Below are 26,964 nucleotides of genomic sequence, written 5' to 3' on the forward strand. Positions count from 1 at the left end.
CAAACGTAACTCCCCCCTTTTTAAACGCCGACACGTACTTGGTAATCAACCCCAAGAATATTTAGTTGATTGTGGTTGTCATTGACTGCAGTTTCTGCAGTTATGCAGAAGACTTCTATAGGTCATGCTGCAGGGAAGCTTGCAGAGAAGTAGACATACTATAGGAAAGGCTCTGGCGGAGGGTCTGATGCAGAAAAGATTCTGAATGAGGGTTTGATGTAAGAAAACGTTTTGGAGGACTTGATGCAGGAAAAGATTCCGGAGAAGGGCCTGTCGTTGGAAGAATTACTGTAGACGTCCTGCTGCAAGGAAAACTCCAGATGAGAGCTTGATATAGGAAAAAGCTCCCAAGGAGGGTGCTGCAAGAAAAGCTCCTGATCCTGCTGCAAAAAAAATTTCCAAAGGAGCCTGCTGCAGGAAAATCTCTGGAGGGTCTGCTGCAGGAAATATTCTCGAGGGTTTGCTGCAAAAAAAAAAGCTTCGCAGGAAGGCCTGCAGCGAGGAGGGCTTGCAACAAGATACTTCCGACTACAAGGAGAGCTCCGGTGGCAAGAAAAAAATAGAGAACGACATGTATAGAGTTTTTCAACAGCAGAAAAAAAAAACGATGGAGAAGGGCATGTAGGCCGATTGTTAGGATTCTACTCAAGAATACATCCAATTTCACCTTTGCGATAACCTTCCTCAAGTGGTTTTGAAAGCAAACTAAAGATGAATTCCTCTGTAACACACTTCCCTTTATTTCCACAATCCATGCATATAAAATGGCGGAGGACGTCATAGAGGTGGTTGTTGGAATTTGCGGCCTACAGGAAAGTGCTGGTAAGGTCTGCAGGGAAGTTTTCCAGCCGACAGAGATGATTTCTGATTGTTAAAGACCTACAAGGAGAGATTCAACAATCCTGGGAGGAGGTCCAGCCGGCAGGAGTATGTCCAAGGACCGGTAGGTATGCAGAGAAGTGGTCCAGCTGCCTGAAATCTACAGAGAAAAATCTGTAGAGGAAGTTCCAGCGGCGGGAAATATTGCAGAAGGGAGTATCAGTGGTGGGAAAGGCTGCAGGTAGGTGCCCCGACAGTCGTGAAAGGAGATCGGGAGAGGTCTGAACGCTGGAAATTCTTGCAGAAAGGATCACCGGGTGAAACCTGCAAGGAAAAACAAAGACGAGAGAACCAACGTGAAAGACATCAGGGAAAAGAGGTCCTCCTTTCTTTATTTATGTTGGAAAGAAGAACTAAATCAGGCAAGCAGATAGAGATTTCCACCAGAGAGAGAAAAGTCACCGCCTCTGTAAGGTGTAGATTTCCACTAGAGAGAGAAACTTCCGCTTGAGAGTCGAGATTTCCCCTAGAAATGATGATTGTTGCTTTCTGGAGGCCAGCAAAGTAGTAGCTCCTAGCTCGATAAAATAGAAAGGGAGAATCGTGCGGGATCACAACAAAAAAGAAGGCAATGCTTTAGAGGGCTACAGAGATCTGCTCAGGCGGCGAGGACCTGCGGGCAGGGAGAGAAAGGGGTCCTCCCTGTAGGGAGGATGGCAGGAAGGGAGTCCAACGGCTCTAGTAAAAGGACTGGGTGCTAGGGTATGAAATTTGACTTTGATATCATGTTGAAATTCAAAATAATGCGGAATATAAGTATTGATATGAAAAGAAGGTATAAATAACCTTTACATGAATCCTAGAATATAAAAGAAAATAAAAAAATATAACAAAAAAGATATAACACCTATATCTCCAATTAATCAATTCATATTAATTACTAGAAGATAAAGGAAACAACATAAAGCATAAAATAAAGCATAAAATAGAAAATGAAATAACTCCAATCCAAGAAAATAAATATAATTATTATAACTTCTAACAAAAATATATTATTTCCTGATATAACTTATAACACATTTATATCACCCAAATCTTCCATATGACATTAAAAATATCACATTTTGACTTTTAAAAAGTGAAAAACATTTTTTCATGCATAAGCAAGGTGGAATTGAAGTTTAGGCATTAGATATGTAAATACATAAGAATTAACTGGTATGAATGTAAATCTTCATATTTATTTTATTTAAAAATTTCATGGAGCCAAAAGGAAATAGAGAAGACCAAAACAAATGCAGACCTCAGATTGATCATGATCATAGCGAACGAGAAATCTGCATCGACATCCACGAATATCATGCCTTCGTCTTTGTGCATCCAGAATATGAGCATCAAAATAGAGAGCTTGTTCTTTCCCTTCCTGGGTTATGGTCAACAATATAGTCTCCAATTGAGAAAACTAGTTATCAAAATATAAACAGATTATCATCACCATCACCAATATGTAAATCAGACAATTATGTCCATTATTGTTACAATAATATCTCATCATGATCATTACCTTTAGCCATAAAACAGCAATGATCTCTCACTAAATATTAATAGGTTTTATAGTGATCAACCGATGCTTCAAACATCAACAAAAGCAGAAAAATATACTCATTTTTAGTTTTACAGAGAAATTGAAAATATGGACTGCCAAAATAGAAGCAGAGCCAAAACCTATGATGAGAGTTACATAATGAAATTTTAATGGTTTCAACAAAAAAATTAATCTGAATATTAAATGGAACATAGTTAGAATCCATTGCTGATTTATAACAATCAACAATATTATTATGTGAAACCACTCTTTTTAAGGGGCATCTACATACATTCCACCTAATGCCTATGAATTTACATATCGAACATGTAAACTTTGCTTTTAACATTTATACCACACAAAGCTTTCATATCATATAAAAAATAGCATCATTTTAACTTTTAAAAAGTGAAATACAACTTTTCATGCATATGTAAAGTGATATGTATGTAAAAATTGAAGTTTCGGTGTTAGATATGTAAATACATAAGAATGTAGTGGTAAGTATGCAAATCTCCCTTTCGTTAAATATTCAAGGTAGTAGAGAAACTTATGTCATTTCCGCTCTCTTAGTATTATAGTGCAGGGCACGCTTCAAAATTGCTTTGTATATTAAAATTTAAGGCTTTTAATGTGATTTGCTGACTTAGAACATCTTGTGCTCTATTTCCTGTTCATTAATTATTGTAATTACTTCATAAAAATTTTTCATTTAGCTTAAAAAAATGGCAGGATATTCATCAAATAGTTAATTGGCTTTGGCAAATAATAGTTTAGACAATATTCCGTGAATGGTGCTGAAAGAATTGTTGCTGCTTCGAAAACATTATTGTGATAATGACATTAGAGATGAAATAAATGAATAAAAATTATTATAAAGTTATTATATTAAATATGATTTAATGGACTTGAATATATATTATTACAATATGATAAATTAATATTAATGAGTTTATAATTAACTAATTTAATGAATATATTATTTATGAAAAACAAAAATTAATAAATGTGCTTTTCTTAGATGCCATCCAAATCAAAATTCTATGAAAGCTATTTTCATAGAAACATATAGCTGAGCTTTCTTCACTGCAGCTAAGGTTTCATTGAAGCAGCTTTTTGTAAAAATGATTGTGAAGCTACTACGAGGAAAGAAATTTTTTAAAAGCTGATGTGAGTATTATAAATATTTTCTTTTTTGCAAAAAACTTGGAGAGCAGCTTTCTTACAAAAATTTTAGTTTAGTAAATTTGGTTTTCAAAAGCAACCTCCCACCATAGAAATTTATAAAAAACAACAATATAGCAAAAGTCAAACAGATGTGTGGTAGCAATCTGAAATTAAAACTGTGAAAAAGCTGCTCCAAACAAACCCTTATTGTGGTGGAAAAAACAATCAGCAAGTAACCCTTAAAAGAATTTGCTTTTAGAAACTACTTTAGAAAAAAGAAGCATATAAAAACTATGTCACATAAAGCAGTTTTTAAAAAGCTTTGACATCATTAATAAAAAATTATAAGCCGCCCCAAATGAAGTCTAATCAAATGTCTTGAAACTGCCTTTGTTGATAAAAAAGGGATCTTTTCTCTTTATTTATATAACCAACAGCACAAATTAAGATACAAAGATAATGGTCTAAGCTAAGATTGCAGTACCTGAAAACAAAGTATAAGATCCCCAGGGAGAACTGCAACACACTCCACATTTTCACAAGGAAGAGAACGTTGTCGAACGCACCTACGAACATTTATCCACTCATCTTCTTCAACACCAAATCCGGAAAACCTAACCCGCACTTCCTAAAACAATGAGCATAAATCAGATTTATAAAACAAACTTCAAACTCAGTTATCAAATGGTCAAGAGTTAAAATTTAGATAAGAGAAAAATCTAGTTATTATAAGAAAGTTAGATAAATGAGATACAATATTATATGATACATTGGTTAATCTTATAATATTTGTCATTTGTGAGTTATTCCAAACTATATATGTGGTCCTATATGATACCTTATACTTGCATTTCATATATATGTCTAATATATTTAAAATTACAGATATGCAAGAGCACACAGTTCTCTCTTTCTCTTCATGTCTTTTCCCTTATTGCGAGAATGCTTCAACGATGATGAGAGGTAAATCAAAAATTACTTTCTTTATTCTATGTCTCAATCTTCTTTCTCAAATGCCATGTCCTCTTGTTCACTTTTCATGTTCATACATCGTTGCCCATTGACCCAATTATAAATATAAAATTTAACGAAAAAGCATAAATCTGTTTTATTGTCCTGTTCACTATTAAGTAATTAGTTCACCAAGAATGTGTTCAAAGAAAATAAACCACAAATTATATCTCATGTCTACATAAAACAAAGGGTCAACTGTCAAAACTTCCGGAAATTTAAAGGCATTTCACAACAGACTACATTTTAAGTCTTTCATTTGGGCCACCTGGGAAAACAAATGATAATTCAATTTGGTTGATGCGGAGCGGAGTGGGGGTGGGGGTGTTCAGCCAAGCTACTGCAAGAACTGCCCATTTAAGGGTGGGTTAGGATTGCCGTCCAAGGGAGGAGCCTCCCCCTCCTAGCTATCTACTAATATAAATATGTTCTTTTTGCTGATTAGGGTTGGATTTTGTTGTGTTTTCTGTCGGGACAGCTGATGGCGTACCCAGTGTTTCCTCTTAGAGTTGTATCTAAGGACGAGTGGTGCTCCGACTATATCTCGCTCTGAGGTGGTGATTATTCTCAACTTTTCCATCCTCTACAACCTTCCCTCCGCTGCCATCGTTGCCATAGCAGTGGCAGCCGCCCTCGAGAACAGCAGATGTGCTTTCCTGCAGCCGCACTCTTCCCCACCACCTAGCAGCCCAGTCACCCAACTTCCACCGTCTTGCTATCCTCCTTCCCTGCTGCAGCTGCCGGATAGTCCAGGCTGTTTTCTACAGTTTCTCCTCCGTCGTCCCCCTTCCTACACCACTCCTGCACTTCTGTTCCTGCCCTCCTACAGGCCCAGCCTTCCAGCCACGCCTTCCTCCTGCAGCAGCCTTCCCAACCAATGCTCATCTGCCACTGGTATTCCTACTCCCATGCCCGCTTCCTTGTCTGATCTTTCAAACCAGCTAGCCTACTGTCCACCGCCTTTGTGATACAACTTTAGTTATGTTTGTCTACATCCATTGTTGTTATTTCCTTTTCAACGTCATTTGTACTGCCTATTGGGTTTTCCGTGAATAATATTGTTTGTTTATTATTGTTTGGGTTAACCTGAGATCAATTAATATCAAAGCAAGCATAATCTTAGTCCTATCCTATGATTTCCAAACACCCATCAAACCATAACCAAATCTTGACCCAACCCTAATTTCCCCTTGCGGATTTTTAAAATTAGCAACCCTAAATAGCTTTTCTGCATACACAATCAATCTCATGCTCCCTCTTTCATCGCCCAAACCTAAAATCTAGTCATGCCATTGAGAAGTCCAATAGTTATAAGCCTGATTGAGGGGAAATGACACGATTTCATTTATGAGGAATTCACAAAGAGGAATCCAAGAGATTTTTAAGGAAGATGTGGTGGAAAGCCCATCAACTACAACAGTAGCTTGTCACTTTCGAGAAGAGGCGATCCAAAAGAAATCACCCGTAACCACAACGATGACTTGCTAGATCAAAGAAATGAAATGAATCTCCTCCACCATGTTGATTCCAGGAATGAAGAACCTCTACCTAGAATATTTGACTTGAAACATCTGAGCTGCCGGGATTTTGAAGTGTGAATTTGTCATATTTTAAAGGTCACATGGATATGGACGAGTTCATCGAGTGACACTGGACCTTGGAATGTTTCTTTGAGTGTCAGGGCGTCCCACTGGACAGAATGATGAAGCAAGTTGTCAGCAAGCTAAAGAAGTGCATTATTTTTCTGGCAAAATTTGAAGTCCCTATGCCAGCGTGAGGTAAAGACAAGAACATTAACTGGTCCAACCATCACATATCACTGAGGATCTTACAACTAGATTTCACCCAGGGGAACATCCAAGCTGACACCCGAAGAAACACTAGTTCAAAGTGGAGAATAGAGGTAACCAATCCATATTCCCAAATCCATCCCAACCAGAAAGTGTTACCACAAATTTGACCATATTGATGTAGATTGCACAGCCAAGGTGATGATATATTTCACTGAGCAAAGAACAGTTGAAGAAAGAGACAATGACAAAAAAGAGGGATTATATTCCAACAAATGAAGAAGAAAAGCACGTAGCTCCAGCTAAGGGCATAAGGGTGACTCCAACAGAATTCACATTGGTGGTCCAAAATGGTCCTAAGTTCGAGGAACCAATACCAAACACCCGACAACCCTAATAAGAGAAATTCAAACTTTTGAGATAGATAGGCTCCTTCCAAGTTGCCCCTACTAAGAGAGGTCCTTTTGTGCTATGTCTGATAGATTACATGGAGTTATTCAAATATTAGATTCAGATCAGCATGGTACCCATCATTAGATGCCCAGACAAGAGGGATGAACCCCAGCTTTGAAACTTGTCTTAGGAGCTTGATAGAGAAAAAAAATCTTCAATGGGATTCAGGTCCTATCTGTGAAGATGTCTCTCCTGAGTAGTAGTTAGTGAGAGTGGTACAACCAACCATAGATTTCACCCTTGGGTTGATTTCTCCTCACATACTGGTTTACAACTACATTCTGCTGAAAACGAGAAGTGAAGGAAGGTTTCAAACTGAAGAGCTCAAGAGTTACATTGCAAGAACCTACATCTATATACAGCTCCAGCTCAGAGTGTTTCAAAAGAGGATACATAGTTATTCTATCAAGAAGTATTGTGGAATGACAACACCTACATGATCGAACTATCAGAAGATCACAATACCTCTGCTACTTTCAACGTAATGAGGAACCAAAAGCTTCAACAAATAAAGCCAAAGCTCCCCCAACCCTGGAAACAGATGCAAGGTCAATGGGAGGTTGAACCGGCTGGAGAGCGCAGAACTGGCTTAGCAAAGCTACTGCAAGAGCCGAACGATCCAAGGGTGGGCTAGAGTTGCCGCCCAAGGGAGGGTCCTCCCCCTCCTAGCTATCCATTAATGTAAATATAAACTTTTTGTTGATTTGGATTGATTTTTTGCTAATTTTTTTCTGTGAGGACAGCCTTCAGTGTTCTAATTTTCTATCTTAGGGGTGTATTCCATCCTCCACAACCTTCCCTACAATGTTGTTGTGGCTATAACTGCTGCAACTGCCCCTGAGAACGGTGCCTGTGCTGTTCCTGAAGCCCCACAACCTCCTGCCACCCTTCCACATCACTTCACAGCCCCCTATCGCCCAGCTTTCGCCACCTCCTTGTTATCCCACCTCCCCTTTCTGCAGTTGCTCCTCTATCATCCCCTTCCTATACCACTCTTGCACTTTTGTCATTGCCCTCCTATACATCCAAAATGCTGCCACCTTACAGCGATGCCTCCCCCCTGCAGCAGCCTTCCTAACCTATGCCCATCTTCCACTGATTTTCCCACCCCCACGCCCACCTGCTTCCTTGTCCCATCTTCCCAACCAGCCAGTCTACCGTCCACGCCCTTTGTGATACAACTTTAGTTGTGTTTGTCTGCATCTGTTGTTATTTCCTTTTGAGTGTGTAATTTGTACTGCCTATCAATTTTTTCATGAATAATATTGTCTCATAATTGTTATTTGGGTTAAATCTGGTATCAGTGGTACTTCCATTAATAAAGAATATGGAAATGTGCATACATACCACACAATTCTTATGTATTTACATATTTAACACTTACATTTCATTTTTTATTTTTATGATACTTTGGGCCATAAAGTGTAGAAATTCCTAAAAGAATTTTATTTGTCGTTAACTCTCATCGTTACACCTTGCTACACAAATATAATAATGAAAGAAAGCCAAGCAAGAATCTCTCCAAAATAAAACAAGAATAGAAAAATGAAATATCTAATAACGCAAACATTATTAGTGAAATATAATCTAAAGGAGAGAAAGAAGTTGCTTTCTAATTTGGATTGATATTTTCCAATATTCTCCCTTAAATTGGGTTGTATATATTGTACAAACCAAGTCTGGCCCTCAATTCATCATGATTGACCCTTGACGGTGCTTTGGTTAGATCATCAACAGTCTGAAATCGTGTCGGAACATAGCTGAGCTGAACAATTCCATTGTTGAACTTTTATGAGATAAAGTGACTGTCAATCTCTATGTGTTTTATTCTGTCATGATGCACAAGATTTTGGACTATACTAATAGGTGGTTGGCTATCACAGAACATTAATTGTGTCTTTCATCTTTAACCTTAAGTTTTCTTAATAGCATCTGAATCCACATTCCCTCACATATTCAGATTCTGCACAACTCTGAGAAAAAAATAACTTTCTTTTTTACTTTTCCATGTGACGAGATTTCCTCAAACGTATGAACAATATCTAGTGGTTGATTTCCTATTGGTTATCTTTCCTGCACAGCTAGAATCTGTGTATATCTCAATCTCGTGGTTTTCAGATCTTTTGAAGAGTAAACCATATCCAAGGGTCATCTTCAAGTATCTCAGTTTTGTTCACCATTCCAAATGATCCTCATTTAAATTATTCATGTGTTGGCTTAGAACACTGACTGAGTATGCAATATCAAATCTTTTGTGTTAGGTAAAGTAATTTGCCCACAAGTTTTTCATCATTTAACAACAGAACAACTTTCTTCATTTTTGTTCAGACTTTTGTTGGAATTCATAGGTGTGTCAGCAGGTTTACACCCAAGCATGTCAGTTTCACTTAATAGGTTAAGATACACTTCCTTTGGGATATCACAATTACTTTCTTATACCGAGCCACCTCAATTCCCAGAAAATATCAGAGATTCCCGATGTCCTTGATCTTAAATTCTATTACAAGCATCCTTTTAAGTTTGATAATTTTCTCTCATTCATCACCAGTCAATGTCATATCATCCAAATATATTATAAGAGTAGCAATTTTGCCTCTAAAATTGGATTTAATAAACATTGTGTGATCAGTTTGACAATGATGATATATGTTTGTAATCATTGTTTTAGAAAATTTGTCAAACAAAATACGAGGAGATTGATTCAATTCGTACAAGGACATCTTTAAATTTCAAACCAACCCAATATTCGACCTAGTTTCCAATCCCGAAGATATAGTCATATAGACTTCTTCATCAAGGTCACAATTCAAGAAGCCATGTTTGACATCAAATTGGTATAAAAACCAATCTTGATTTACTGCAAGAGATAAAACCTGAATTGTATTAAGTTTGACAAAAAGTGCAAATATTTCCTGATAATCAAACCAGTATAATTACTTGAAGAACTTGGCACAGTCTGACTTTGAATCTATCTATACTTCCATCTCTTTTGTAGTTGACCAAGAATATACATTTGCAGCTTACATGAATTTTTCCGTGAGATAACTTTGTAAGTGTCCATTTGTTATTCTTTTCTAGAGCCCAATTTTCTTCCTCAACTGCTTGTTTACATGATAAAAAGTTTAGAGCCTCTTGGATAGAGTTGGGAACCTGCACACTATTATGATTTGTCACAAAACCCTGTAAGTTAATAAAACTTCTCATATGTTCACATGAGATGATAATGCTTAGGTGGATGAATGATTTTACACTTATAGAAAAAATGTAAAATGAATATATCTGTGATAGAGTTGGTGTAGCTCCAGTGGCAGACAAAATTAAATAGTCATCTTAGATGGTTTTGTTACATTAAACGTTGACCATCTGATGATTTAGTTAGGAGAGCAGATGTTTTAGATTCAACTTATGTCGAGAAAGGCAGAGGTAGACCTAGAAAGACTTGGGCATATCGTATAAAAAATGATCTTAATTTATTAGAATTAAATGAAAATATGATACTCAATAGGATGCAAAGGAGAAAACTGATTTAACTTAATGGGATAAAGGCTTGTTATTGTTGTTATTGTATATGCTACATAGCTTTCAATTGGATGACCAATGAAACATTGGATACCCTTCCTGTGTGCATTGGTTGGTTAAAGCCATCAACCATTAGTGCAAGAGAGTCATGATGACGTGGGTGATGGCAAGGGGACGGCTGAACTAGCTCAGACAAGGGCTAGCTGAACCGGCCTATCACATTAAAGGCGGAGGCGTTTATCCCGATCCCGCATAGCTGTTCTACTGCCCCCGAGAACCTCCCCTTGCCTTTCCCGGTTGCCGCCCAAGGGTATGGCCTTCCCTTTCCTATTTAACTACTAGTCATTATATATGTGTTGTTTTCTTCTTATCTAGGGTTAGGTGTTGCATGTTTCTGTTTTAGATTCCTAGGTGAAGTTGTTTTCCCCTTCCTGGGGCTGTATCTGAGGAGTGGCAGAGCTTCGATTGTATCTCCCTCCCATCTCCCGCTCCAGCTGCTGCTAGACTATTGGTCGTCCGTTGTTCCTACTGCTATCTTCATTCCAGTCGGCGACAACCCTTCCAACAACCAGTCCACCTTCTCTAACACCTTCCTTACACCACAACACCGCTCCTCCTAGCCCCGTGATCCTTGTTAGCCAGCTGCAACTCCTCTACCAGATCTTTAGAACACTCGTGACCCCACCTAGCTTCCCCTTGTCCTTATCGAATCTCCCTCTAGCCATTTCTGCCCTGGCATAAATCCTTATCAGCCCTCTTCCTCTCTACAGCAACCCCGGTACATCTAGTCTTCGCCCTTCTTACCTCCCCAACCTGTTACTGTCCCTTCACCCTTCCTACTGTTACCAACTATCCCACCAAATGTACACCCGATGCCAGCCCTCCTATCGCTCTAACCCTAGAAAGTCATGCGTGTTTGTTACCACTTATTTCATGTTTTGAAGCATCGTCGTTGTAACCTTTTGAATTTCAACAATAATATTTGCATTTTTATTACGGTTTGGGTTAAGTCTGGTAACACATAGGTTGAAGAATCCCTACCATTATTATTATTAGGAAGATTCGGTTTGCTCTTGACAAAACTAAGTCTGCATAATGTTTTATACAGGCTCAGTAATTTTTTTTCTGGTGTAGACATGAAATTCTTGATAATTAGTGCCATGTTGAGTTGAAGTAGAGACAATTAGGAATATTTATGAGACAAAGTTTAGTTCTACGAGTGGAGCTGGTTGAGGTGTAGTTGAGATAAGTGGAGATGATTAAGGGACAAAGTTCGGCTTAATTAAAGAAAAATTGGCCGGAGAATTTTGTAAAAAAATCCCAAACATGATATTCTCTTAAGTTCTACCCTTGAATTTTAAATTCGGGAAAATAAAATTGATTCTCAAAGAAAGTGGCATCCATGAAGTTGTATATTTTCCTAGTTATAACAATGTAGAATGTCCCATTTTGATTGGAGTAATTGAGAAAAATACATCTGAGAGACTTGGGATCAAGTTTGGTGTGATGTTGTTGAAGGATGTTAACAAAAACAAAACAACAAAAAAATCTTCAATAATAAGTTAAAAGAAAAAGAGCAGATGTGTGGGTAAAATTTTATGAGAACATTACGAAAAATTTGAAAATTTAGGACTCGAATAGGCATCCTATTGATGAGCTATGTAGCTGCAAGAAAGACTTCCCCAAAAAATTGTTTAGACACATTATTAAAAAACACAATGGCACAAGTCATCTCAAATGTCTTTTTTTTTTCAGAAACCCCATTTTGTTGAGTATTCACACAAGAACTTATATGGATAATTTCATGCTTGAAAATATAAGTATTAAGAATGAAATTAAAGTATTCATTAGCATTGTCAGTTTTAAGAATTTGAATTTTGCTTTGGAATTGAGTGAGAATGATGAAATGAAAGGATTGAAATATGATTATTGTTTCATATTATTCTTTCAAAAGAAATAGTCATGTTGTTCTTATGTGATTATCCATGAATGATACAAACCATCGTGCCCCATTTATATTGTTTACTTGTGAGGGTTCCTAGAATATCAATGTGAATTACAGAAAAAAAAAATTTGAAGTCTTGCATTATAATCTCGAGAAAATATAGTTGTGTAAAATTTATAAAGTTGACTCCGCTTTGCAATAGTGCAAAAAACTTGATGTGGTATTTTATGAATAATAATGTTAAACACTTAAAGTTAGGATTATACGCAAGTATACGTATCGTTATCAAATAATATAAAACTTTCTTTTTAGGTCCTAAATATTGATCTCACGATGAAGGTTTAAATTTGAAATAATAAATTAACTAGAAAATTTACAGAAATCATATGAAATTACTGTCATTAATTTTGAAAGTTTAAGATATTATCAAAGCTAAATTATTTACTACTAGCAGAATTTAAAAGCAAGTTTTAAAATTAATAACTACTAAACTATGTTTCTGTGATGAAGTTTTATAATGTGAAAAAGCATCTTTCTCACTATAATGAGTTTTTTGTGAAATGAGATGAGATAAATGGTTTAAATATGTATTGTGTCAAATATGTGCAATTTTAATTCTCTACCCTGATACAGTGTTATAGAAAATCATTGGCTAATCTTAGGTTTAGTCCCTAAATCCGTGGCTAGGCTAGGAGGATGTTGGCTCCCACTCTAAAACTCTCACTTCCCTTCCCCTAAAGACTAACTCTCGCTTTAGTTTTTAATTACTAAGATCAAATTAGGGATTTTTAATCTGTCACCCTAGAAATCTCCAATTCTACACCCAACAAAGTGTATTTTTCTATTTATTTGCACTTAATCCCATGAACGAAATACTCTTTCATGGACTTAAATGTGAATCTCACTTTGTTGTAGAACTCGTATTCCATTTTCTGGATCATATATTTCACAACATATTTTAACAATTCAATTGACCAGATTGAAAAGTAAATTAAGAGCGGAGCTGAAAAACCATCACAATTTATTTTAAATTTTAACATTGACACATCCACATTATTTCTTCATTTCACAATATCTCAGAGTAGGGAGAAAGATAAAGAAATCTACTTAGACTTCATGAAAAAGATACAACAAAACACAAATTTCATATATAAAAGAAAGTTCATACAACAATAATAAACAAACAACACTTATCTGAAACTTTTTCTCAAAGCAAATTCTTTGTAGTCTCTCTTATGAAATGTAGGAAGAAGAAATCTCTCACTTCTCTTCCTCTGCAATACTTCTTAAAGAAGAATTCACACTTAAACTCATCACAAAAGCTCAAATCTATAAAAACAATAACTAACTAATGGTGTGAAATGACGTGGAATGTAGGTGTGCAGAGAGAAAAATTGAAAATGAGTGGAAGAAGTTGAAATAATGCGAAAGGAGGGGGAGTTTCTGATAAAAAATTTCGGCCCTAAATAGAGCCTAGGTCGGTTCTCCAATAGGTGCATCCAACAACTCTTCAAAAAGCGTCCAAATTCGTCGAATCTTCTAGAAACAGGGCTTCCACCAACACTGGCGCCGTCGGCGCCAGAGTCCAGCAATTAAATCTCAAGTTTCTGTCAAATGGCGTCGTCGGCGCCCAGTCTGGCGTCGTCGGCGCCCAGTCTGGCGTCGTTGGCGCTGAACAAATTTTGAACTTCTCTATTTTTGCTCCAAATTTCATCTTTTTTGCTTCTTTTTTACTTCAAGTCCTCAAAATCAACAACCTGCAATAAAACATAGAAAATATCTTCCATTAAAGTGCAATATCACCAAAAATGAGTATAAAATATGAGTCTAAAAATGCATATATTTTTTGTATATCACATTACAATTTAGAATATATGAGCATGATATGTTTCTCAAGTTGAAAAGTTTCAAGTTGATAAAGATTGAAGTTTTTAGTGATAAATAAATATGGAAACATCTTTTTCATTCACGTAAAATTTGGATGACCAAGATGACAATGACTCAACATGACTTTCAACAAAAACCAAATTTGAACTGGGCTCAGAAATACAACTTGACAAATGATATTGCTTACCAATTTTTTTATTTGAGCAATTATAGACCATCGTGCATCTCAATACTGACAATCACCTTTCCCGAACCTACGATTTGAAAACCACAACAATTAAAATAAAATTTAGTCACACAATTGTGGTCACAAGTTTGATGATTGAAAGTAGCTTATAATTTAATTTTGGAACAAAAAGCACAAAGTACAAGTGAAGATTCATTATCAATTCAACTAATCTAGTTTCAGCTATTGGTGAGAATGAATCATCAACTATTTAAACTAAAAGAGTGACTGGTACATTGATTGTAATTTTTGAAGACGTTAATGTCTCCGGTCATATGATCTAAGGATCTAGAGTCAATTATCTAAAGTTTTAATTTATTGCTTTGGACACTAAAGCATGTGATAAGATATCTTGGTGTGCTACCCTGCCTAATAGGTTGCTGGCAAAAAGATTGTGATGCTTGTCAAAAACTAGAGTTATAACTTAACATTTTCTGCAGTGCCTTAATTTGCTCACTGGTGAATGAGTAGAATTTTGAATTATTGTTGGGAAGATATTATAGAGAATGAAGACAGACTTGAATTTGAATATGACTTTCAAGGAAGAAAATTATGAGATCATACCATCTTTGACCATGATAAGATTGTGAAGCTCAAATCAAGAAGACCCACTGCTAAGAGGAAGCGCGAGGAGTATCGTTAGTTCAATTGCTCAATTGGACGAACGAATGGAAATTGGAGGAAGGAGGTCCTTTAGTTCGACTGCTCGATTGGACGAGAGGACGTGAACTAGAGGAACAGGACGAGTGTTTCTAAGTCGGCGACACGTGAGAGGGTGTCTAGGCAAGTCAAATCGATCAAAATGTTTGAACGACATGCAAAATTTGATTGTAAGAACCAAATCATTGTTATGTGATCTATTTAAATGGAGAGGATGAGCACCATCTGCAACTTCTCGCCATATGCAACTCGTGAGAACGGAGAGGAAGATTGTTCTCACTGGATAAGTTGAAGACGGTGATGTTGGAAGCAACGTGGTAACGAATCGATGGATTACGGTGATCCAGTGCGCACATGAGGAGAAGAACGATGGGGTATTATGACCCCATGCGATTTGTTTGTACTGGTCAAGCATAAGTGTTGAACGAATGGGTACTTCTTGATCTTCCTCAGTGCAACCATTCTGTGATGAAAATGATAGGATTTATCATGCCGCCGGTCAAAGGAAATGGAGGTTGGTTCAAAACAATCATTGGAGACGCTATATAGAGAACAGGTTGAAACGTAGAGAATGCCTCAGCTTCAACCTCAATAATTCAGAGGATGGTAGAGACAAGCAGAAGCTAAGGAATAACACTGCAGTCGAGAATAGAAAAGAATTAGGTTGGCGGCTCATATTACCATACGGAAATTCTTAAAATAAATTTATTTCTCGATAACTATAATGCATGACACATTTCTACATTATATATATATATATATAATATATATATATATATATATATATAAAATAATGAAATGATACCGAATGTGAATCCATCTAAAATAAGAAAAGAGAAAAAGAAAATTTCCAAAAATGAAAAAATAATTAGTGAAATATATTTTGAGGAAAGAAAAGGAGTTCCTTCCCAACGCGGATTGACACTTTGTAATATAAAGCCATGCATGAGAAGGTGTACTTCCCCTTTAAAATATAAGTAAAAGTGATTTTTTTAAGTGATATTCAAGATTTGAGTGCTATGCATGTAAATATGAAAGTATACGTGATAGATATGTAAATGCATGAGAATTGTGGGCATCTCTGTAAAAGCCCCAAAAGAATATAGTGAGTGCCACAAATGATTCCTAAACTTTTTAAATGTGTTTATTTTAATTCCAAACTATTCCATATGTCCACTTTAGTCTCCTAACTCATCAAATCAAAAATCAATTTGATCGTGTCTTCAACTTTATCATTCTTTGAACTAAAATTGATGAATTTAATCATCTATGAGGGGATTTTTTATTTCTTATGGCCAATCCCACTACTTAACACTTGCTCAAACTAATAAGATTCACCCTTAAAAGTCCAGAATTGCCTCATGAAAAGCTTTCTTCACCATTTTTTGTCCAAACAAATGCAAAATTGATAGTTTGACTAAATCAATTCAAATTTACTGAGTTTGGTGACCAAATTGAACACTTGAGAAAATGGAGACTAAAATCGATTCGCCTAAAATATCTATGGATCATTATAGTCATTAAATCAATAGAGAAGAAACTGGTGATGGAGGAGAAAGCAACGGGCACTAGAAAAAAAAAAGGCTGAGAAGTAACCAAAATGAAAAAAAAATACTGGCTGAGAAGTTTGATTTTGGTTTGAGGTCATTTTGAGCTATAACTACTAGGATTCTTCTTTTATTACCGAAATTATTATTCAAATTATCGTAAGCTTAAGAATCCCCCAAACACTAAGAGAAGTAACCCAAAATGAAAAAAATACCTATCAACTAAAAAGTAAACAAGATGACGAATCACTGACCAAAACTACATGTTTATTTTTGTTGCTTAAACAGAATTCTTAGGTATTTATTTATTAAAAATAGTTAGAAATCTTAACCTCTTTTCTCTATAGTAACATAGTCTTTTTCAATCGAGGTGCTTTCATAAGAAAAAAAGTGAGAATTTGCCAATGAAAAAAGATAGTCATTCACACGAGTAAATTTAACCAAAATAAGTGTCGTTGTCATTATTGGAAAAGGATTCCATGAGATTAACAATTTAACTTAGGACCAACTTATGCATTGAAAAGCAAGAAGGGCTTACATAAGAAGATTTTGACAATGCATGCTAGCGTCCAACACCTCCATTACCTTAAAACACCAAAATATAATTTACCGTAACCTAAATTTCAAAAAAAATTAACAAAAACTCGGTTAGCTCATAAAATGGGTAATTATACTTCAATCTTGTTAGCAACTATAGATCCACCAAATTTATCTTAACATCTTGACCAAAGTGTTAACTTGATATCCCAATGCTTCATAGAAAATAAATCAAATTAGGACCTACATAAGTAAATGTTGCAATCATTATTTTGGCATGACAACTTTATATGAGAGCTGACACAATATGCCTAACATAAATATAATAATTATTTTTCTTTTCATTTGGAGTTTGATTTTATGCTTTTGAACATGGAACAAAATCAATACTACAAAAAAAGGTGACTAATTTTTATTGCATATTATTGACTCACAAAATGCTCTGTAAGTTCAAGATATCATGTGTCACGATCTGAGCCGGGGGCTTGGAATTTTCAATTCATAAACGGTCGGTCAGATGGTGAAATTAAAATTTATTTATTCATTCTAAATAAAGGAAAGAAAGAGTTGATAATGATTTAAAATTAAAAATAAATATTAAATTTACCTTTTTATTTGTTGACATCTATGCACATTTTCTTTTCTATTACTTGTGTATATCTTATATTTTCAGCCTGAAAAATATTTATTTAAAATAGAATGAACTAATAATAATCAGTAAACATTAATACTTCTAAACTTTCATAATAGAATAAAAGAGAAACAAAGTGTATCCTAGTTAAATATATCTAATAAAAATAAAAAACAATCAACATTTTAGTATTCAATTATGACCATATAGTGGTGTTTAGAACATTAAGTAATAGATTACAATAACTTATCTATATCTATATCTCATCGTTTACAATCGTTACAGAAGTACCGTCTAAAGTTATACTAATTAAGTTACATCAAAATCAACCACCTTTCCAAAATACATGTACCTAAAATCTAATTTATCAATCTCATTCTTATTTTCATAACATTCAATATATAATCTAGTACCTGAAAATATGTGATAGATGGACATATACAAAGATCGGTAACATACAATTCAATATGACCAATTGAACTTAAAGAATAGATAAATCATTTTTAATCTTGTAGTATGAAATCTATTTGAATAAATAATATGTATTAGATTTCAAAAAAAGCTAAGTCCTATTATAATTTAAAAGCATGAGTACTCACATCTATGTTTTCCACATTTTTACACCTTGAATCATAATTCTTTCATTTGAACACCTATAATTTAGAAAATGCTCATATTAATAAAATTTTATCATATAACATAAATATGTTTTAGTTAATTATTAATCATTTTCTTATTAAATCATTTAGGTAAGATTATAATCCTTAAATTTTAATTTTAAATATAATACATTGATTAAATTATAAATCTTGCAAATCTAATTAAAACTTCTAAAAAAACTAATTTTTTTTGCTTTATTATTACTATTATTAAGTTATGGTAATATATAATGAATCATTTTTTTAAGTAATACCTATACATTTAGCTATTCTTAAACTATATAATCATATTATTATCATTAATTTCATAATTATTACAACTAAACATTAAATCTTCTCTTTTCAAATTTAGAATATCTCTACAATTTATTTATTTATTTATTTTGCATTACATTTATATAATTAATTTTTTTCAATAAAATTTTATAACATAAAAATGGAACTTAAGATAAAATGATGAATTAAATACATTAGATATGAATAAAAATCTAACCCGTGAGGTCGCCTAGTCCTACTCGAGCTTGCTTCTAGGACTTCATCTCCAATCGAAGCTTCGTTCGGAATAAACTCACAAATATCCTTTTGGTTTCCTCTTTGTGTGTGCTCACAAGAGCCATGTACAACCACTCATCTTCCTCTCTCAAGCCACTCGAAAAAACTCACCGTTCAATCCCAACCTTGAATCTGATCAAGATTGACTACAAGAGCATTTGTTCGATCTTCTCTCTGACGATGAGCTCACCTTCTACTATGCATGTCGCTGTGTCGTTTTCGCAGGTATTCGAACACAAGCTCAATGTCGCCCTCAACATTGCTCGCAAGTGCTAGAGAACAGTTACGACTGCTCTCATCTCTGTCGTAGCACCCCCACCCATCTTATTCATCTCTTTTACTAGGTCTTACCCTCTCTCCCTCTCTCTCTCTCTCTCTACTTCGGCTCTCGCCTTTTCATAAAGAAAATGACCCATCGTTCGCCTCCTCCATGTAACCAGGTGTTACATCATGAATATGCATGTGTTTTGTGTTTGAGGGGATGGCTGTTTGATGGGGAGATATCAATGTTGGCTTGACCTTGCTAAGCCAGCCCAATTTTATGAGTACATACAAATAAAACCTACATATTCATGACCAATATTTTTGGGTTAAATCTTATTAGAAGTTACTATAAAATGACCTTATTTGCCCCAAATATCTAGTAAATTAGCTGGAAGGCACTTTTCATTTTTTCACAGAAAATATTACAAGGGTAAAACTCTCGATCTTACCTAGGTTAGCTCTCCGCCTTTCAGCACTTACTCCCAAGCCCACTACAAGTTTTCCCTCCATATCGTTAATTTGAACCTCATACAACACTGACAAAAAAGAGAGACAGAAGAAAGGGATTACAGTTATGCTCTACTCGCCCACACACATATTATCTTTCATCCTAGAACAACACCTCACAAGTTAATGCCTACTTGAACCTATTTTGCTCTTTGCAAACATTTTTTCTTCAGGGAAATTTACATCCAGAGCACACAAGTCTTATGTGTTGGCATATCTTACACCTAACCTTTCATATTTAGCAATTTATGGATGCTAATAATGATCATTCTGTCAAGTTAGGCAGAGTATATGTTCTGAGTAGTATGACCTAGGATGACAAAATAAAGAAATCATGCGATCTTAATCATGTTCATCATTATTTGCCCCATCATCCATTTTTAAACTCATGGTGATGAATTTTAAATCTAAAATCTAAAATTGTTGCTACTTTAAGTTAAACAATTAGCTCTCCAATGATCAAACATAATAAAAAATATTACCTAGTTATCAGGAAGAATAATTAAACCATAAGGGGAAACACCTATGGGAAACCTCGAACCACATAACTTAAAAGTTCTAGTAAGACGAGAGAGAAATCTATGGGCTATGACTTATCCGATATCACATCCACCTTCTGAAAATTTGATCGAGAGTCTAACCATAAAATTCTCTCGTCTTTCATTTTTTAGGGAGGCCTGGACGCAAAATTTTTGGAGCCCACACAAAAGACTATTTTGATGCCCTTACAGATATGGTATTTTGGCATGGAGGTGATGATGACAAATCAAGATGGTGGTTAAAGTATACATGACGACAGATAAGGATGCACATGGGAGTAGAGAAGCCATTAACAGGTTTGGTTTAAATGTATATCTGCAATGGGCTGGATCGTCTGCCTCTTTAGGCCTATAAGTTCACCCCATATGTTTTCCCACTAAAACAGTATTCTTAAACGATTATGTCATTGCTCTCTACAGAAAGACAACATAAATGAGACAAAATGGCTGTCTTCATGTATACATTAGCCAGCTAATCAGGTATGGCCATCCAAAAATTGGGACCAAAGTTCAAATATCAGAAAATGTTCTAAACAATTTCAAAGCTACTATACACAGTAGGGATTATGAGGCAGTCGGGTAATCAAATCATATCACAAACTGCATTAAAGAAAAAAATTACCGGATCATCAGTTTCAATCTTTCTATGGGACAAAAAACCTGAAACATCGTACCTACAAAAGAATCACAAATAGAAGATAAATATATTGGCGTAAGATCTGACTTCAATATTTGCTTTGCGTGGATTAATTGATCAATAAAAAAAGGGAAATTTATATAAATACCATGCAATTACTAAAAATTTACATATCAAACACCTAAAATTTGATATTTACATTCATAACACTAGTGTCTTAAACCTATGCATGAAAAGGTGTTTTCACTTTTAAAAAGTTAATAATAGTGGTCTTTTTATTGTAATATTAAAGTTGAGTGTCATAAAAGTAAATATGAAAAATTAGGTAAGAATTATAAGCAAATTATATAAATGCCCCGAAAGAAAATACAAAAACTAAAGTAAATTTAAAAAGCAAAGGTTTGGAAATTGAAGCAAAAGCATAAAAAATCCACAATTGATGACAGCAATCAAAATAATATTGTTGACATCATCAACAAAATAATGCGTCTATTTTTCGCAAGTTGGGTGGAATCGACCAGCTCATATGTTTCTCCTATGGTTCTGCACGTGATAGCCATTAAATAATCTATCAGCATAAAATAACAAAAGATTTTGTACTAATTAACTAAGAATATTTAATGCATTCATCAGGCATGCTAATATACAAAAGTATTGAAAAGCTGTAACCTCGCAAAATAGAACTACAACATGCTATTTTTCTTCAAATGACAAGAAAAAAAATATTCTTAAAACTATTAAAGCGTTCTATTGTTTAGAAAACATTTGCAAGAATGCATTTCATAAGACTTTCAAATAATTTTAGCTAATTTTTATTTTTTACGTGTCATGGGCCAAGATAGATCGTCAATTATGGTTTATGGCACCAAATTAATATAATGAACTTATACAGAAGTTTATGTGGAAACCCCGAGATGGAAAAATTTATGGGCAAAGAAGAAGAAAATTCACTAATGTCGAAGAAGACTACAGAGTAGAGCACCTACTATATATAGAAGTATGCAAAAAAGCCCAAACACAATCGAGCTTGAAACATAAAAGTTTGCATCAGCCCAATCCCTCTGCTATTACCACAGATCCCCAAAAAATTTTCCCATAAGTTTTGGTGCACCACAAACTTTTTTATCAAAGCCCAACAAAATTCAAGTCACAAATTCTAAATATTAGTAAATATTAGGTGATATCAACAAATAAAGTCTGGAGATAAAGAAAACCAGATACACTTCTATGCCCGAGGGAGATGAGATTGTAGCCTAATATCTGCTATCTGGTCAGACAAAGAATTTGAAAAAGTTATGGATCTCTTAAATGCAGAATTTAGGCATCAAACGTTGCATATCCCCAAGATCTGTCTTTTTCTGTTAAGAAAGTTATTTCTTATTCTAACATAAAAGCAATTCATCCATAAATACATGCACAAAATAAGAATCCATGCAAAAATATATATGATGTAGAGCAGCAACAGGCAAAAGAAAAATCAAGTACTATAAGAGAGACAGAAGAAAGAGAAGTAGAAAAATGAGAAGCAATCAAAGTCTTTGAATGATTCTCGATCTTCGAAAGAGTATTAATATTAAAATCTTATTTAGTTTTTGAAAAATTCTCAATCCTTGAGGAAAGTATAAATCAATGTAGCTATATTAAATACTTAAGTAATTTGAAACATCAAGATGTCAACATCCATCACTCAACTGAAATTGAGCTAGAAAAAAAAATCTTACTAACCATGCTCCGTCCCTCGCGGATTTTGCCTCAAATTCCAACTGAGAAATCTCAACTGAATTCTGTCCTGAAATTTTATGTTTGTAAGAAATCCAACTTGAATTCAGGAAATACAAACCGATTAAATTCAGTTTTAAGTACAATAAAAACTATTTTTTTCCAATACAATTGGATCAAAAGGATCGTTTGAAGGACTTAATACATAAATCATGCGTTGGATTCAACATAAACGTTGCATGGGAATACAATAAAAATAAAATCTAAAACATAATGTTGTAAAAAAAAAATTATTTTTTTTCTAAACTTGAATGAGTTAACAAACTTAGATTGAACGCACATGCTTTCTTGCCTAAAACAGTTACCGACTTTTATGATGGTTGAAAGGGATAACAAAATTCTTTAGTAAATCAAGTTATTAACAATAGAAGCCTCATTGATTTCGTTACATCATAGTGAAACTAAAACTTTAGAGGTTAAAAAAATTTCAAGAGCAAAACCATCATCAACCAAGAATTACTACAGCAGATCAGCAACCCCAATTCATTAAAGCCCTAATATTAGATCCAGAAATAAGAAAGTAAAGGGCAAAGTTTCTGCCATAGAAGAATGAAAGGTGCGTTGCAGAAGCAAATAAATTAAACCAATAAGTGCTTGCAATTCGATCATACATTATAAAAACAAGAAAAAAAAGTAATAATGTGATATTCGACTAGGCTGCAATATCAGAGACCTTTGATAAATAGCTCCAAGATAATAATATGTTAAAATCAATATAACGTCATATAACAACTTCATCTGTACAAATGCATGTGTAAAGAAGCGATAATTTGTTACCAATAAGCTATCGTGATTCAATCATACATTGTGGTAACAAACAAAAGCTTTATATTAACAATGCTGTAACAACAGAGCTTTTTTGTCAAATAACACTAAATTAAAACAAAATAAAACAAACATAATACCATATAACAACTTTAACAATACAAACATTGAAAAAGTGGCAGGTAACGAGTAGCAAAGCACTTTGAAATTTTTATGTTTATAAAAATACCTTGAGGAACACCTTGGGGAATAGAAATGGGTTGAACCACATTTCTAAATTGAACAGAATCATCTCGAGTCACAGGAGGAGGGATAGTCTGATTCACCGGAACCTTAACCTTTGCTCTTTGTGAATATCTTCTGTTTTGGAACCAATTCCAAACCTACAAACTTTAAAATAAATAAGGTTTGTGACCTCACTTTTTCAAAAGATAAATTACAAGAAATGCCTCTAACCTGTTTTGGCTGCACAGCAGTTTTTCCAGCTCGAGCAGTTGAGGCACTTCAGATAATAACAAAATTACAATCCATTTTAAACATTAACAGATTCATAGTCTGGAAAATTTACAATTTTTTTGGACAGAAGATTTATCATGCAATACCTGAACTTTTCAGCAAGCGCGCATATCATCTCACGAGCTGGTATAGCATTTCTTAGTATTTGCAAGCATGATTCCATTTCAACTACCTTAAAAGGAGCCGTTATATTGAGTCATACAAATCATTCTTAGTTCAGGCATAGCCGCCACAACATAACCCATCTAATTGAATTAAAAATCAATCCCACTTGAAAGGAAAATATACACAAATTTATAGTAGATTAAGTCTGCATTTTAATGACAAATTTGGTCATAATTTGGCTCCAATCTCTGTTTGAGTTCAATTATAGTCAAAAATAGATCCAAACTCAAATCATTTTCAAACTTCTATGCTAAATCCATATTCCAAGATATACACATGCATACATGTCACGACTTAGCCCGAGGATTAGATTAACCAAGACAGGAACGGATGGTCGGGGGGTGAAAAATTAAATTTTATATTATTCTGTTTCTATCACTAACAATCATTATCCACAATTTTAAATGAAAGATTCCCTAAAGAATTCAATTACATTAACAAATAAAAAAGTTATCTTTCAATTTATTGTTCTATCCTTATGTATATATTAGCTCGTCTTCTATTCATCTTATTTAAAAGTTTAAAAGTTGAAAAAAAAAATAAACAACATAATGAGTTATCTAAAGAAAACTCATGAGCAATCATACTTCTAAACAACAATTACCCAAAGAGGAGAAAACAATATGCATGCCGGTTTTATATCTCTATGACAAATCTTGGAATATGTTAATCTTTCATAATTCAATAAGAAATATTTGAATATACTAATGCATGTGTCAATGACCTTTTTTAAAGAAAAATACTTAAATCTTCATATCAATTTATTTTAACTTTAATTTTTTTTATACTCTTTATATACACATCTGCCTCTTCAAAGATCACTATCAACAAAACTTAACACACTCATGACCAGTATTATACCGTCGGGTATAGCGATTAAAGATCTAAACACCACAATTATCTGAGGTAAAAAGGGTTTTACTCCCCCTTGGCCGATATTCTCCTATCGGCATAGCGGTTAACAATCTAAATATCACAAAAGTCTTGGGTGGTAAGCTCTGCTACTTGCCCTTGAGCCTCTGGCCGATATTCTACTGTCGGCACAGTGGTTAGTGATCTAAACATTATAATTATCTTGGGTGGTAGAAAAAACATTTACGCGTGTGAGTGCATTGACGTCCTCTTTCTGCAACATTAGAGAGTGAACTCCTCTTACCATGTACATACAAGCATTCATATATAATTTATTTCATTCTTCTATATCATGCATTATTTTTTTATGAAACACTTTACTTTTTTCTATTTGCTGATGAATAAATGCAAACTTGCTATATTTATAAGTCAAGAAATCAGCTGACATATTCACATTTACTAAAACTATAGAAGTTAAACAATAATGTGACACAAACGTGTGTGTGTGATCATGCGATGAGCTAACATATATGTTTTTGCTAGAGTCATTTAATAATATGATATTTTCCTAAACTAAATTGTTATACAATTATATTTAACATGCATATTTATCTTATCTGATAATATGAAGAATTTATTGTTGAACTAGGACATGCATGAAATCAAACATATAATTTGAAATAGAAATAATTGTTGGAATTTAAAGATATACTAATTCAACTTACCCTTTTCTTTCTTTCTCCATGCAAAACCACGATCTCAAGCCTTAATTCTTCGAATAAGTTCATTTAATCACTAATTCAGTTTATAATATTACTATTAATGCCAAATCATTAATTAAAACAAAATCTTTAAATTAAAACATAAAAGAAGTTTTAACATTTTTTTATTTATCGTATATGAAATCAATAATTTTTGTGTCACAATCTTACGAAGTAAGATTTCTTCGATTAAAAGATCCTGCTATAAATTAATATAAGCTAACATTTCTACTTATATTATTTATTTAAATTAATCAAATCTGAAATTAAGACTTACCCTAACCTTAAAACAATTTTTGGTAGGTTGCCCTTATCCGCAGGCGCAGGAACCGTCTCCCTTCTTCTTTGCACCAAAACCTTTCGCATACAGTACCTATTTTAAATTCATGAAATCTTATGTTAATATTATAACATCTTTAATATATTAAATTTATAATTAAAACTAAAAATCAAATAACTCACATAATGATGAACTCGGCTCGGTCTCCCCCTTAACCCGCACGATGCCACCTCCTCCTTCTCTTCCTCCAACTTTGATTTCCCAGGCAAGCACCCGCGCAAAACCCTACCTTCTTCAATATCGTCCCGACCCAACAAATTGCGCAAGTCCCTTCCTTCTCTCAGTTCGAGCCTCTTGTCTCTTCTCCCTAGCACAAGCGGAGTCGAACCTCCTCCCGCAAACACTTGCACAAATTGTCGAAGCCCAAGGAGTACTTGCCTCCTCTCCTTCACCTACGGCTAGGGCTTGGACTTCCTTCTCATGGAATGACACAAAGTAAGCACGAATCGCTCCTTCCTCCCACATGAAAGATGTGCCTTCTTGTCGGCGCTTAAAAGGGGAAAAGAATGTTTGGGGGTCGCCCGTAAGAAGCTGTCGGTCGCCGGAATCGAAATCCCGTTACCCGCTTCGGAAGGACTTTTTAATTTACGTGTATATATATATAATTTTAGAAAAATATGAAATCAAACTGCAAACTGACCTCATATTTTTCACAGTTTAAATGAAAGAGCACTCTACCTCAAATTCTGTATCTACCCCGAGGGATAAACACAAGATTTGAGGATGAGGCTCGATCAAATAAACTAAGAAAACATATGAATCCGTTTGGTATGCGAAACCGTTTTATTTGCCGACAAGTTCCCCTATTTAATACAAATAATTAAATAGGGTTTATTTTAAGCTGGGTTCGG

The 26,964-nt window shown here is 34.5% G+C and overlaps 1 protein-coding gene across 1 annotated transcript in view; it reads right to left on the reverse strand.

Moving 5' to 3' along the window:
• The window catches only part of LOC110018667 (protein SAWADEE HOMEODOMAIN HOMOLOG 2-like), a 37,116-nt gene that overhangs the window by 1,393 nt on the left and 8,759 nt on the right, over positions 1-26,964 (reverse strand). Inside the window, exons 2-8 of the mRNA XM_020716055.1 lie at positions 24,082-24,167; positions 23,936-23,981; positions 23,709-23,862; positions 22,661-22,724; positions 20,921-20,972; positions 4,056-4,199; positions 2,123-2,242 (exon numbers count right to left, since the gene is read on the reverse strand). Of these exons, the coding sequence (XP_020571714.1) occupies positions 2,123-2,242; positions 4,056-4,199; positions 20,921-20,972; positions 22,661-22,724; positions 23,709-23,862; positions 23,936-23,981; positions 24,082-24,167 (666 nt within the window). The remainder of the gene's footprint in view (positions 1-2,122; positions 2,243-4,055; positions 4,200-20,920; positions 20,973-22,660; positions 22,725-23,708; positions 23,863-23,935; positions 23,982-24,081; positions 24,168-26,964) is intronic.

This window comes from Phalaenopsis equestris, unplaced genomic scaffold (assembly GCF_001263595.1).
Source record: "Phalaenopsis equestris unplaced genomic scaffold, ASM126359v1 Scaffold000030, whole genome shotgun sequence".
NCBI lineage: Eukaryota > Viridiplantae > Streptophyta > Magnoliopsida > Asparagales > Orchidaceae > Phalaenopsis > Phalaenopsis equestris.